At 39.8% G+C, this 14,271-nt stretch overlaps 1 protein-coding gene across 5 annotated transcripts in view; it reads right to left on the bottom strand.

The window, feature by feature from the left end:
• Nucleotides 1–7,685, bottom strand: part of RPS6KA6 (ribosomal protein S6 kinase A6) — a 140,444-nt gene extending 132,759 nt beyond the window's left edge. For 4 of the 5 annotated variants that reach the window (XM_064362771.1, XM_064362780.1, XM_064362791.1 and 1 more), the window contains exons 1-3: nt 7,103–7,168; nt 6,507–6,618; nt 5,803–5,912 (exon numbers count right to left, since the gene is read on the bottom strand). In XM_064362771.1, coding sequence (XP_064218841.1) covers nt 5,803–5,883 — 81 coding nt within the window. In that variant the 5' untranslated portion in view covers nt 5,884–5,912; nt 6,507–6,618; nt 7,103–7,168. Of the gene's footprint in view, nt 1–5,802; nt 5,913–6,506; nt 6,619–7,102; nt 7,169–7,565 lie in introns of those variants that run through there. The other variant, XM_012470806.2, reaches the window with a different exon arrangement.
• Nucleotides 7,686–14,271: the final 6,586 nt, after the last annotated feature.

The raw sequence follows: 14,271 nt of genomic DNA, 5'->3' as shown, positions 1-14,271 counted from the left end.
ATAATTCATGTTCCATTTTCACTTATATCTTAATGACTAATTTCAACTGTAGTAATTGAAAATAGCAAAAATGTTTTATGTAATAATTTCTCCAGAATCCTCAGAAAGAAAGTGCAAATTTTAAGTTGTTTTTTTGAAAAAAGGTAGCAAATTTCCCCCTAAAATTTCCTCGGGTTTTAAAAACTGACCTTGATCTTTTTTTGTTTGTTTGCAATTTTTTCTCAAAACTCAGTTGAGTGTATTTGTGTGGCTTTATTTCTGGGTACTCTATTCTATTCTACTGATCTATGTGTCTATTCTTCCACCAATACCACATTGCCTTTATTACGGTTACATAGTAAAACTTAATGTCCAGTAGAATGATTCCTTATTTTATTCTTCTTTTTCAAAATTGTTTTAGAGCTTCTAGGTCCTGTAATGTTACATATATATTTTAGAATAAGCTTGTCTGTTTACAAAACAAAACAAAACAAAACAACAGGCTTGCTGGGATTTTTGTTAACTTTTCTTTAACTTAAATAGACATGCATGGCTTTTGAATCAGCACACCTGACTGCTGAACTAATATGGTTGCTAAAAATTTATCTGTATTCTCTCCTTATTTTCAATATTGTACTTATGGGGGAAATGGCAATGTACAGAGGAAAAAGCAGAATTTAAAATAATCTAGGTTCAAATTCCAGACATACTTCCCACTAACTTGCATGCATCTTTCTCATCTGTTAAAAAGACACACCTGTCTTACCAAGATGTTTTCAAGAGTGAATAAAACTGAGATAATCTATGATGCATCTAGTACTAGCTGGCACATAGTTTATGCCCAGTAAATGCTATTATCTCTTTCTCCCTTAAGATTAGATATATTTAAATGGAATGGATTCCAACGTCTTACCAGGTTTAAAAAAATTAGTTGTTTAAATTGCTATATTTCCTCTTAAAGTTTGTCTTCAATTACTTTACAGGAGAGTCAGAGGGGTCACACAGTAATAATTACCCATGGCCTTGGAAATTTTTTGTTAGAGATGTAATGGGATATTTGTCATTCAAAACAGTCACTATCTCCTTACTTAGCTAGTAAAATGGATGAACAAGTAATTTAACCTCTTAGTTACATGGCTAAACTATATCAAAACTAGCTAAGGCACTAAAATTTTGTTAAATGCTAATGGAAAAGCAAATTCCTCAAAAGTAAACAGCAAGAACATATAGGACAGTTCAAACAACCCCATTTGGCTCCAGTCATATCTTAGCAACAAAATAAAACACACAGAAAAACATCACAATTCAGATAATTTACTGTAAAGCTAATTGCTTGTTTAAAAATTAATAAGCTTTTTCCTATTGAATAATGACAACTATGTGACTATCTCTCTTTTTACTTTGGCCTAGAGCTGTGTGATCTTCAACCCTGGCTGTGCATCATAAGCATCTGGGGAACAGATGCCCAGGTCCCCTCTAGATTAGTTAAATGTAAATCTCTGAGGGGAACACTGACATGGATAATTTTTTAAACTCCCAGGTAAATATAATACAGAGCCAGAGTTGAGAACAACCAGCTAAGAAAACTCAAGGCCAAATGTATAATTCAACTATACTTTAAACATGTTGTAGACCCTTAGAGACTATTTATTTGTGTTCTATTTTACCCTTCATTCCCTACCCTCCACCCTTTTCCTATATCTCCTACTTTGTTTTCCCTTATCCTCAATATCAAAATAGTTATCAGATTATATTTCCCATAAACCATCTCAAATACTTGGTGAAATGAAGCAAATCAGGAGGTAACACACATGTACTCTGCTCCACTCACTCTCTCTCTCTCTCTCTCTCTCTGTCACACACACACACACACACACACACAACTACAGCAGGACCTGTTCCTAGTGTAGAGATACAGATTAAAATCTAGCAGTAAAATCAGTTACAGAATGTCTCCAGGGCAATTTAGAAAACATCTCTTATCTGCAAAAGCCAGATTTAGCTTAGCTCTAAATCTCTCTCCCATCAACTCCTTTTCCACCTAAAGACAAACAAAAATAAAAGAAAATACAGAACAAAAAAAATTATTGGCAGGAACAGTAAATAATCCTTGGAAATAACATAAATGAATAAACATTACATAGCAAATTCTGACAAAGTACTAAAAGGCTTACACCTCAAGATTCCAAGTGCTTATCAAATCTTAAAAACTGCTGCTAAATACAATGATAGCACCAAGAAAGAAATTACAAGAAGGGAAAAAATTCTTGCATTTCCTCATCAAAATTCTAGATGAGAGAGACTATGAGAGGGTAGGTACTAAAACAACATGGTCCAGAAAAGCAACTATCCTATCAGTAGGCCTTATTATGAAACAAGGAGGTAATGATTAGCTCTCATGATGAACTAATCAAGGTGGGGAAATATACAGGCCCTGCCCTGAAGGAACTGACCTGATTATTTCCAGATCAGACTGGTTTAAAGAAAGATTGACTTGGAGGAACTGAGAAAGCACCTGTGACAGGGAGGAGCCACTGCCCTCTGACTCCTCCCTGCTTCTCTATTCCAAATAAACCCGGTGAAAGCATACAAATAATACAGATGCCCCTGCTCTCTTTCCACATTCCAGAAATAAGTACTGGTCACTGTTTTCAGAACAGGATTCTGTAGTCACAGCTGCTATTTAAGATGAACATTGGTGAAACAAGAATTACAGGCCTAAGGCCCATAAAAAAAAAAAACAGTTTAGCTAGTAATAAGTGCATTCACTTTTAGTAGTAAAGGATTTAAGCATTCTATGCATGATCAGAAATCTTCAGAGTGGAGTGCTATTATTCAGTACAGTATTAGAAAGGGGGGAGTTCACTTTAGCTTTCTACCTCCCTATACTACAATGATCTATTTATTTTTATGTTAGCCTAGTGGCTAATATAGAGACTTACATTCACAGGCATGCATTATATACCTGTTACATTGTATTAATTCCTACCAGGACACTTCTAATCTCAGTTGTTTGTTACTTTTTCTTACTCTCCAACATTTAATCAGTTATCAAACTGTAACAATTTACCTCTGCCAGGTCTCTCCCATCAGTCATCTCTTTTCTACCCTTTCTATACTAGTTCAAAATCTCACTACTACTTCCACTAACACAATAGCCTCCTAGCTGGTATTCCCCACCTTCCATATCTCTCCCATTTCTCACTACCATCAGTTATTTTTCAAAGCACAAATCTGATAATGTCACCAGTGTCCACAAAAACCCTCAGTGGCTCCTATTTATGAGATAAAATTGAACACTTAAACTAGTTTAAAAAGTCCCATTCAACCTGGGCCTAGCCTACCTCTAATACCTTCACTACCTTATCTCTCACTATCTCTCTCCCACATCACAGACTTATAACAGTATCAGATTCCTCCTTCCGAACACCTCCATGCCTTTTCTAATATTGTAGCCATCCATATGAAATATGCTCCTTTCATCTGTCTGTGAAAATATTACCACTTTCTAATGCCCTGCTCAAATTCCACCTCCTTCACAAAGCCTTACCAGATCCATCCCTAAACCACCACCACCACCACCACCACCACCATGCATTTTTGATAATCTTGTGCCTTTTACAATAACAATTTCCACATATGCCTGTCTTACTACCTGAATGTAAACCTGTGGGGGTAGGGTGGGACTTTGTGGTATATTTTTAGTCATTTCACATCACAGTACTATGTACAGCACTGCCCTGTACTCAATAAATGCTTCATGAATTGAACCAAATCCTACCATGACAAGAGTTCAGAGTTTTAAAAAATAATAATAAAAATTTTAATGAAATATCTCATCAGCCAGATTTAATAAATGAAATTATTTAGCTCTCCTTATCCTTCCAAGTGTTTCTAAATACAACTCTGTATTTTATCCCTGGATCCCCCTGTGATTACAAATGTTCAGAGTGAGAGCACCACTATACTTAGATGAAATAATCAAATTTAGGAAGGGGTCTTAAGAAAAACTGCTTATAAAAGGAAAGGCTGGGGCTATGGTAATGGTTATCTGAATCCCAGGATTTTAATATCGATGACAATAGTTCAGACTTTAGGGACAGGGAAAGAAGCATGATGACTATGAGAAAAAAGAAGGAACCATTGTGTACTAGAGATTTACTACGTGCAAAACATCTTGCCAAGTTTATTAAACTCAGCACTGAATTTTCTTTACATAACAACTCTTGAAGATGGTTTTTCTCCAATTTATAGATAAAGAAAGTGAGGTTCAGAGGGGTTAAGTAATGTGCCTTTTGTCACACCATGAGTATGGCATGTAATTCAGACAAGAAACCGGATTTATCTGCCTACAAAGCTGTTCTTTCCTCTATTACTACAGAGTCTCACAAAAATTAATTAAAACTAGAAGTTTTCCCCAATTGGTTTTATCAGTAAACTATATACTCTTAAAACTAATTTGCTTAGACAAGCATGGTTGTCAGCACCTGTAGTCCCAGCTACTTGGACCACTGAGGCATGAGGATTGTTTGAGTCCAGGAGTTCAAGGCCAGCCTGGACAATGACATAGAAAGACTCTGACTCAAAAAAAAAAAAAAAAAATACCTAACTTGCTTAAACAAAAGCAGCATTGCTAAAGAAATAATATAAAAATACTAAAAAATATTAGACTTTTAATATGATATGAGATATGAAAATTCTATAATCAACTCCATAAGAAAGCACTTGGTTCCTTACCAAAAAAACCAAACAACTAAGTGAACAAACTGTAACATGCATGGCATTAATTCGTGAAAAGTTCACATTAGTCAAACCGGTTGTTCTTTATGATCCTTGCCCAGGAAGGACCAATAGCCATTCCACCTCAAGTAAAACCTCTTTTTTGATCCTGACAGAATCCAGGCAAGAGCTAAAATTGTGGCTGCCTGAGGGGTGATACCCTTTGAAGTTCCTATTCCCAGCAGACCTAATTGAGACAGTCCCTGCAAGAGCTCTCACAAGCAGAATTTCTTGCTTACCCTATCTTCCCTCTTCTAAGAACTCTCTTCCCAGAAACCAAAAGATCCCAGGTTTCCCCATTTCAGGCCCATTCTCTACATCTCACTGAAACCACGCTAATCATTGGTTGAAACCTCGACACATTTCACCATAGAACAATTTTACAAAAAGTGGTTAGGCTCATCATCACTATACCTTGCTACTGTGTACTCATCTAAAAATGTAAGTACCCTTAATAAGTTTTTCCTGTGAGAAAACATGTTAAGAATCTCAAACAACCAATTTACACACTTCTGAATGATAATTCAAAGGTTAACAACTGTCCATGCAAGCAAGACAGGTAAAAGAAACAAAAAGACTCCAAAATATATGTTATTGTCTATAATCTTTACTCTTACCAGGATTCAACACACACAAAAATGGACGGAAATTATTTCTTTTGACATTAAAGTTAACAGATTCTCACCTACATTTTAAGGATTCCATTACATTTTTAAAATATATATTCTACAACAAAAACACTCTTAGTCCTAAATTATCACAATTGAGGGTTGTAGAGCTTGTACTCAAAATTAGCATTTCTAAAGCTAACATCAACAAATTTATAATGAAAATAAATATAAATTAACAAAAGTAAACTTGTTTACTTCTTATCAAAAGAATATAATTAAAAACAAACTCTTCTAAGTACTAAGTGGGTCTGTTCAAACGTAGCATTCAGTTTTCACCTAGAATATTTTTTCTTAAGTAACTTGCAGGGTTAAATCTAACGAATCATAACTGTTTTAGAGAAAGAAGGCAGAAATACTATCTTCACCACATTACCTTCACCTTTCGTTTTACTTCATAGGGATTAACAATTTCCACTCGAGTATTTTTCCAAATTGCTGAGGTAGAGAGACCCATTGTTAAATCTCTACAATACCTAAAACATACTGCAAACAATAAAAAAACCATGTGGTAATTACAATTTTAAACATACTACATTCAAAGTTAACAAAAATAATAAAATAGTAGGCATGCAAAAGGCTTCCCACCTCCCATCCCATCCTTATATCAAAGCATTTAACTGTTTTTATAAACGAAATGCCTGACTATAAGTTCAGTAAGTTACATACATGAATAAAACAAAATTCCTCTCCCCTTCAATAGACTTGCTAGACAATTGTGCAGGCAGTTAGTATCCCCACATTTCAAGAAGAAAGAAACGCCTATTCATTTATCTTGTTCTTACGAGATGTAAAATATTAAAATGTATATTGGAATTGCTTGGTTTACTAATAAAATATTTCCTATAAGTATAGAGGGTTCAGATTTAGGGTACTTCTGAATTTATTTCCACTACATTCCTTACTACATGTTATTCTAGTATGTAATCTTAAACCCAGTATATATGATTTTTAAAAAAAAAAGAAAAAGAAAAAAGAACAAGGTAATTATACAACAGCCCAATGCGTATTTTTTAAAAATGGAGCAAGTACTTGAAGACAAAGTTGCACCCTTTAGATGTTGAGGATTGAGAGTCTTACCTCAAAATATCCTACTGTGAATCAATTTCACCAACTATTTTTAGGAGGTGTATGGTGGCCTCTACTGGAGTTGTACGCAGTCGATTAAGTTATCAGAAAAGGATCCAACTTTCTATCACAAAAGACACGTTTTTGTGTTTAAATGCTGCCCGCTTTTATAACAACAATAAAAACAAAGCACCTATGAATATCTAAGTTCTCACTGCACAGCTGACCAAAGCCCAACCAGAACAATTTTCAGAGGTAAGAAGAGTGGGAAGAGAGGTGAACCAAAGTATTTTGGTTGAACCTCGTTAACAAAGATTCGTCTTATTTATAAGGGCTGGGGTTTACTTTGCATCTTCTTTTACAGACCAACGGGGTGGGGACAGCGGTTGTGGAAAGGAGAAGGGGCGGAGCAACAGTGCAGTAGAATCAAGGGGACCTGAGAGGAAGCAGGAGAACATCACCTGAAACCTGGTGACTGGAGAGAGGTCGCCAGTGCATCTCGACATGGGTCATTACAAGCAACCATAACAAGCCACAGAGAAACAAGAAAGCTGTTACCAGGGAACACTCGTGCGTATGTGCAAATGTCCCCAGAGTTACTTAGTCACCTTGGTGTGTTTGTTGCACTGGGTTCGTAAAGCGCCTGGGGTTCAACAGCGAGCTGGAGTCCGCAGCTGTCCCCCAAAGTGTTCCCAGCAAGCAAATTAGGCGCGGCGGAGAAAAAGGGACGCGCGGAGTCAGGCACAGCACCCCGCCAGTCCCCCAGTCCCTCAGTCCCCCTTCGGGTCGGAAAGTGAAGAAACTTCGTCATAACAACTCTGGCACGGTCCGCCAGGCAGGCGCTCCGCCCAAGGCCGAGCCGGGGCCCAGGCTGCACTCACTCCGCATGCCCGAGCCCGCCGTCTCATACCCGCCCGCTCCCCAGCGAAAGGGCAGTGGAGGCAGTATCAAGGGGGCTTGCCCGGGAGCCCGATTCCCGGCCCCTCGCCTCTCCTCTCTCGGTCCCCAGCCAAGGTGTTGAGGGGAAGGAGGCGGGGGTTGGCTCCAGCCCCTCTCGGCCACCACACTAACCTCGCCGCTGCTCGCGCCGCCGCCGCTGAACACCTCCATTTCTCGGTCCCAGGGCTCGTCCTGAGGAGCGAATGGTAGCATCTCCCCTTCAGGAGCACTCGAACAGGAGCTGCCGCCTAGCGCTGGCGCGGCCGCGCATCCTGTCTAAGGAGCTGGCCCGCCGCTGCCGCCGCCGCCGCCGCTACCGCTGCGACCCCCAGCCCCTCCTTCAGCGACCGCTGCGCTCGCCGCCGGGTCTCTCAGAGGCTGGGAGCGGGGGGTCGCCGCCGCCGCCGCCCGGTGATTCCCATAGAGAAGACAACTCTGTGCTGCCTCTTCAAGAGCTGCCGCTCGGCTCGCGCTCACCACTGCCACCACCACGACGGCCGCTCGGTGGTGACTCCCCCCAACACCCCGCTTCCTCGGGTCCCCTCCCCGCTCCCTGCTCTGTCAATATGGCGGCAGCGGCGGCGTTACCTGTGCAGCGCCTGGACCCCCCCCCACGGCGGCGGCACAGCGGCGTCACCCAAACGTCAATGGAGATTCCCCAGCCTGGGGTGAAGGGGGCGGGATAGAGGGGCGGGGTGGATGCGGGGGACCGAGTGGTGGGTGGTGGGATAGAGGGGGGGGGCGTGCTGGTATGGGGAGGCGGGTGAAGAGTAGTAAAAGACCCTGCTAGCGCCTCGGCAAACCTGCCCACTCCACGGAGCATGCGCGGCGATCTTCACACATGCTCAGCAGGCCCTCTCAAGTCCACGGAACAGCATTGCTGGCGCGCGGTAGGATTCTCAAAAAGGATGCTAGAACTGGGAGACCCTCCCGAACATTTGAGGAGTCAGGGTCAAGTTAGGACTCCAAGAGTATCTCTTTGCAGGGCTCACTAAAAGCAGGTGTCTTATATGCCAAACCACGCCCATTTCGATACTTAGTGACAAATACTAGGGCGGGTATTTTAGTATATCATACATTATCCTCCTAGAAGGTAAAGGCAGGATAACCCCCATTAAAAAAAAAAATGAATATACCTGTCCCCCCTACCCCCCACCTCACTTGTCCATCTCAGGCTGCTCCCGCGGGTTCTCCTCACACTATTAATGACACACAATGTTTCTCTTCTTCACACATGCACACACACACAGGAATACATATGCCACTTAATGAACTCCACTTGTGGCAAAAAAGGCATGATTCTGAAGCCAGGCCATCCTCCAGCCCCCTCTGAGAATATTGGGTCTGTAGTAATGATAATCATAATTTTTTCTACCTTCTTCAAAGCGAGCTTTACTACTTCGTTACTCTAAGCCACACGCTGTACTGGGAGTTGGCGATATGACAGAGATAAAGTACAATCTTACATGAGGAGTAATCAAGATCCTTCTCATCAAAACACTTCAGAACTGAAAGTTAAAAATTTATTCCACATTTGTCACTTCAAAGACAAAAGAGCAATTGTAACAGCGGCTAAAACAACTCAAGACCTTAGAGAGGTTTCTAACGTTCTTCTTAAAAGGCACACCACCCCCTGCCCCCTTCTACACCTAGGGCTGTTGTGGTGTGCTCCCGAAAACACTGAACTATGCACTCCATTTATTTCATCATCTGGTCTCACAAGCTAATGAAGCAAAACTGGCCACAGAGATTGCACTGAATTACGAACAAAGATAACTGATAGTGTCCTCCCACTTACTCTGCTGAAAATCTCAAGGAGAAAGTGAGCTTAACCAACAGGGCTTTGTAAAAATCAAAGCTTTGAAAGTAGTGGGTGTGTGGAACTATAAATAGTGAAAATGTGTGTGTGTGTACGTGCACACGCATAAACTCACATTTGGCTGAACTGACAGTATTAACTAGGGCCAACCTTTTGAGCACTAGGTCTCATCCCCTCTTGCCTACTTAAAGGCTTTGTTCTGTAACCCGTCCTCCACCAACAACATCTATTTTTCTCTCTCTACTGGATCTCTCCCGTCTGCAAAAACATGTTATTGACAGCTTGCTTCAACACTCACTGGCATTTGATGGAAGTTCATGACTTCCTCTTTCTTTAAACATTCTCTTTAGTTGGCTTCCAGAACAAAATACTGTTTCTTTTTCTCCTACATCATTGTTTTTCTTCTACATCTTCTCAGTATCCTTTACTGGATCATCCCTCATCTTCCCAATCTCTGTCTGTTGGAACTTCAGGTTTCAGTCCCACCCTCTTTCTTTTTCAGCATTCTAGGTATTCCCATATCCCATCCAGACCTGATATGGTCAGGCTTTGTGTCCCCACCCAAATCTCATCTTCAATTGTAATCTCCATAATCCCCAAGTGTCAAGGGAGAGACCAGGTGGAGGTAATTGAATCATGGGGGTGGTTTCTCCCATGCTGTTCTCATGACAGTGAGTGAATTCTCACAAGATATGATGGATTTATAAGACGCTCTTCCTTCCTTTGTTCAGCACTTCTTTTTCCTGCTGCCATGTGAAGAAGGTGACTTGCTTCCCCTTTGCCTTGATGGTAAGTTTTCTGAGGCTCCCCAGCCATGCTGAACTGTGAGTCAATTAAACCTCTTTTTAAAAATAAATTACCCAGTCTTAGGCAGTTCTTTATAGCAGTATGAAAATGGACAAATACAATAAATTTGTACCAAGGTAGCGGGATGATGCTATAAACATACTGAAAAATGTGGAAGCAACTTTGAAACTGTGTAACAGGCAGAGGTTGGAACAGTTTGGAGGGCTCAGAAGAAGACATGAAGATATAGGAATGTTTGGAACTTCCTGGAGACTTGTTAAATGGCTGTGACCAAAATGCTGATAGTGATACAATGAAGTCCGGTCTGAGGTGGTCTCACATGGAAATGATTAACTTGTTGGGAATTGGAATAAAAGTGAGTCTTGCTATGCTTTAACAAAGAGACTGGTAGCATTTTGCTCCCACCCTAGAGATGTGTGGAACTTTGAACTTGAGAGAGATGAGTTAGGGTATCTGGTGGAAGAAATTTCTAAGAAACAAAGCATTCAAGAGGTGACTTGGGTGCCCTTAGAGGCATTTAGTTTTATGCATTCACAAAGAGACGATTTGGAATTGGAACTTAACATTTAAAAGGGAAGTAGAGCATGAAAGTTTGGGAAATTTGCAGCCTGATGATGTAATAGAAAAGTAAATCCAATTTTCTGAGGAGAAATTCAAGCTGGCTTTAGAAATTTGCATCATTAATGAGGAGCCAAATGTTAGTCACCAAGATAATGGGGAAAATGTCTCTAGGGCATGTCACTTTAAGACCTCATTATATACAAAGAAAAGTTGGCATGCTAATAAAAACTTATTAGTCTATATAGTTAAACATAATTAAAGTGCCTTTTATTCTGATGCCATGTTAAGGAATCCAACTATGAAAATGGGCAAATTTGAAGGTGTCTACAGAAGATTATACACACACACAGACACACACACACACACACACACACACACACACACACATCACATACACACATACCAGAGAGAGAGAAAGAGAGAAAGAAAGGGAGACGGAAAGGCAAAGTATTCATTTAAAGAACACATGTGGCAGGTGATAGACTTCTAGGTTACCGGTGGTCAACAGGTCAGAAATAAGCAAGTTGAAATTAGGAAAATAGGTAGACATTGAAATGGGCAGAGTTTTTGCCCAGAGTATCATGACACCTTCAGTAGACATGGTCTAGTACCCTGGATAGCTCCCTGAAAGAGAATTTGATTTGAGTCGAAGCCAGGCCTCAATAAGAGAGCCTTTTTTTGGACTTAAGAGTCCCACCCCTTGCTAGGGTTCTGAATATTAAGGCAGCCCACACATTTATGTAAAGTTGAGTTTCTGAAAAATAGAAAGTGGAGGGTTATTTTAATATCCCAAGTCACATTTCGAACTCCATTACATAAAAGGGGCGCATATTTTGGCCTAATTTGGAACAATGTAGGAGTATATATATTCTCCAAGTCGGCCTATGACAGAGTCCTTATAAAAAACGAGATGTTTAAAACCAAGTGTTGGTTTTCCATACTAAAACTCAGAATTACATTCATTATTTTCATTCTGCATTTAGTGATTCAACGTTCATTTGGATACTAAATTATTTTGTGAGTCAACCTAAAGTCTAGGTTTGAAAGGTTTTAAAAACAGATGTTATTTTTAAACTAAATTATTTTGTGAGTCAACCTAAAGTCTAGGTTTGAAAGGTTTTAAAAATAAATGTTATTGAAAATCTTATAATCTCTTAATATTTTCAACAAACTACATCGTATATAATTATAAAACTTATCGAAAGGCAACACAGCTTCTACATAACTTGTCTGCTATTTACGTCTTTGAGTATGATCTAGTATATTTCAATGGAAATGTAATCAAAGCAAGATTAAAACCTACCCTTAATTGAAGGTCCAACAAAGACATTACGTATCTTAAAACTGTTTTCCTGCTTTAATTGATACATAACAATTGTACATATTTATGCAGTACATACAATATTTTGATACATGTATAAAATGTGTAATTATCAAATCAACATATTTAGGATATGCATCACCTCAAAGACTCATCCTTTCTGTGCATTAGGAACATTTCAAATCTTCTCTTCTACCTACTTTGAAGTATACAGCAAATTATTAGCCACAGTCTCACTATTATGCTATTGAACATTAGAACTTACACCCTTTACTGCAGATTTGTACCAATTAACCAACACCCCTCCACACCGCTACCCTTCCCAGTTTCTGAAAACCATCGTTGAATCCTCTATGAAATAAAAATTTTAGTTCCCATATATGATTGAGAAAATGCACTGTTTGTCTTTCTGTGATTGGCTTCTTTTTTTTTATTTATTGCATTTTAGGTTTTGGGGTACATGTGAAAAACATGCAATATTGTTGCATAGGTGCATACGTGGCAGTGTGATTTGCTACCTTCCTCCCCTTCACCTATATGTGGCATTTCTCCCCATGCTATCTCTCCCCAACTCCCCACCCACCGCTGTCCCCCCACTCCCCCCCAACAGACCCCAGAGTATAGTGCTCCCCTCTCTGTGTTCGTGTGTTCCCATTGTTCAACATCCGTCTATGAGTGAGAACATGCGGTGTTTGATTTTGTGTTCTTGTGTCAGTTTGCTGAGAATGATGGTTTCCAGGTTCATCCATGTCCCTACAAAGGACGCAAACTCATCGTTTTTGATGGCTGCATAATATTCCATGGTGTATATGTGCCACATTTTCCCTGTCCAGTCTATCATCGATGGGCATTTGGGTTGGTTCCAGGCCTTTGCTATTATAAACTGTGCTGCAATGAACATTCGTGTGCATGTGTCCTTATAGCAGAATAATTTATAATTTTTCGGATATATACCCAGTAATGGGATTGCTGGGTCAAATGGAATTTCTATTTCTAGGTCCTTGAGGAATCGCCACACTGTCTTCCACAATGGTTGAACTAATATACACTCCCACCAACAGTGTAAAAGTGTTCCTATTTCTCCACATCCTCTCCAGCATCTGTTGTCTCCAGATATTTTAATGATCGCCATTCTAATTGGCGTGAGATGGTATCTCAATGTAGTTTTGATTTGCATTTCTCTAATGACCAGTGATGATGAACATTTTTTCATAAGCTTGTTGACCTCATGTATGTCTTCTTTTGTAAAGTATCTGTTCATATCCTTTGCCCACTTTTGAATGGGCTTGTTTGTTTTTTTCTTGTAAATCTGTTTTAGTTCTTTGTAAATTCTGGATATCAGCCCTTTGTCAGATGGGTAGACTGCAAAAATTTTTTCCCATTCTGTTGGTTGCCAATTCACTCTAATGACTGTTTCTTTTGCCGTGCAGAAGCTGTGGAGTTTGATTAGGTCCCATTTGTCTATTTTGGCTATTGTTGCCAATGCTTTTGGTGTTTTGGTCATGAAGTCCTTGCCTACGCCTATGTCCTGGATGGTTTTGCCTAGATTTTCTTCTAGAGTTTTTATGGTGTTAGGTTTTATGTTTAAGTGTTTAATCCATCTGGAGTTAATTTTAGTGTAAGGTGTCAGGAAGGGGTCCAGTTTCTGCTTTCTGCATATGGCTAGCCAGTTTTCCCAACACCACTTATTAAACAGGGAATCCTTTCCCCATTGTTTGTATTTGTCAGGTTTGTCAAAGATTGGATGGTTGTAGATATGCTGTGTTGCCTCCAAGGCCTCTGTTCTGTTCCATTGGTCTATATCTCTGTTTTGTTACCAGTACCATGCTGTTTTGATTACTGTAGCCTTGTAGTAGAGTTTGATGTCCGGTAGTGTGATGCCTCCCGCTTTGTTCTTTTTGCTTAGAAATGACTTGGCTATGCGGGCTCTCTTTTGGTTCCATATGAAGTTTAAGGTGGTTTTTTCCAGTTCTGTGAAGAAGGTTATTGGTAGCTTGATGGGGATAGCGTTGAATCTGTAAATTACTTTGGGCAGTATGGCCATTTTCACAATATTGATTCTTCCTAACCATGAACATGGAATGTTTCTCCATCTGTTTGTGTCCTCTCTTATTTCATTGAGCAGTGGTTTGTAGTTCTCCTTGAGGAGGTCCTTTACATTCCTTGTTAGTTGTATTCCTAGATATTTTATTATCTTTGTAGCAATTGTGAATGGCAGTTCATTCTTGATTTGGCTCTCTTTAACTCTGTTACTGGTGTATAGGAATGTTTGTGATTTTTGCACATTGATTTTGTATCCTGAGACTTTGCTGAAGTTGCTTATCAGTTTC

This window comes from Aotus nancymaae, unplaced genomic scaffold (assembly GCF_030222135.1).
Source record: "Aotus nancymaae isolate 86718 unplaced genomic scaffold, 86718_ANA_hifiasm-v0.15.2.pri h1tg000004l, whole genome shotgun sequence".
Taxonomy (NCBI): domain Eukaryota; kingdom Metazoa; phylum Chordata; class Mammalia; order Primates; family Aotidae; genus Aotus; species Aotus nancymaae.
This window is presented reverse-complemented; position numbering and strand designations above follow the sequence as displayed.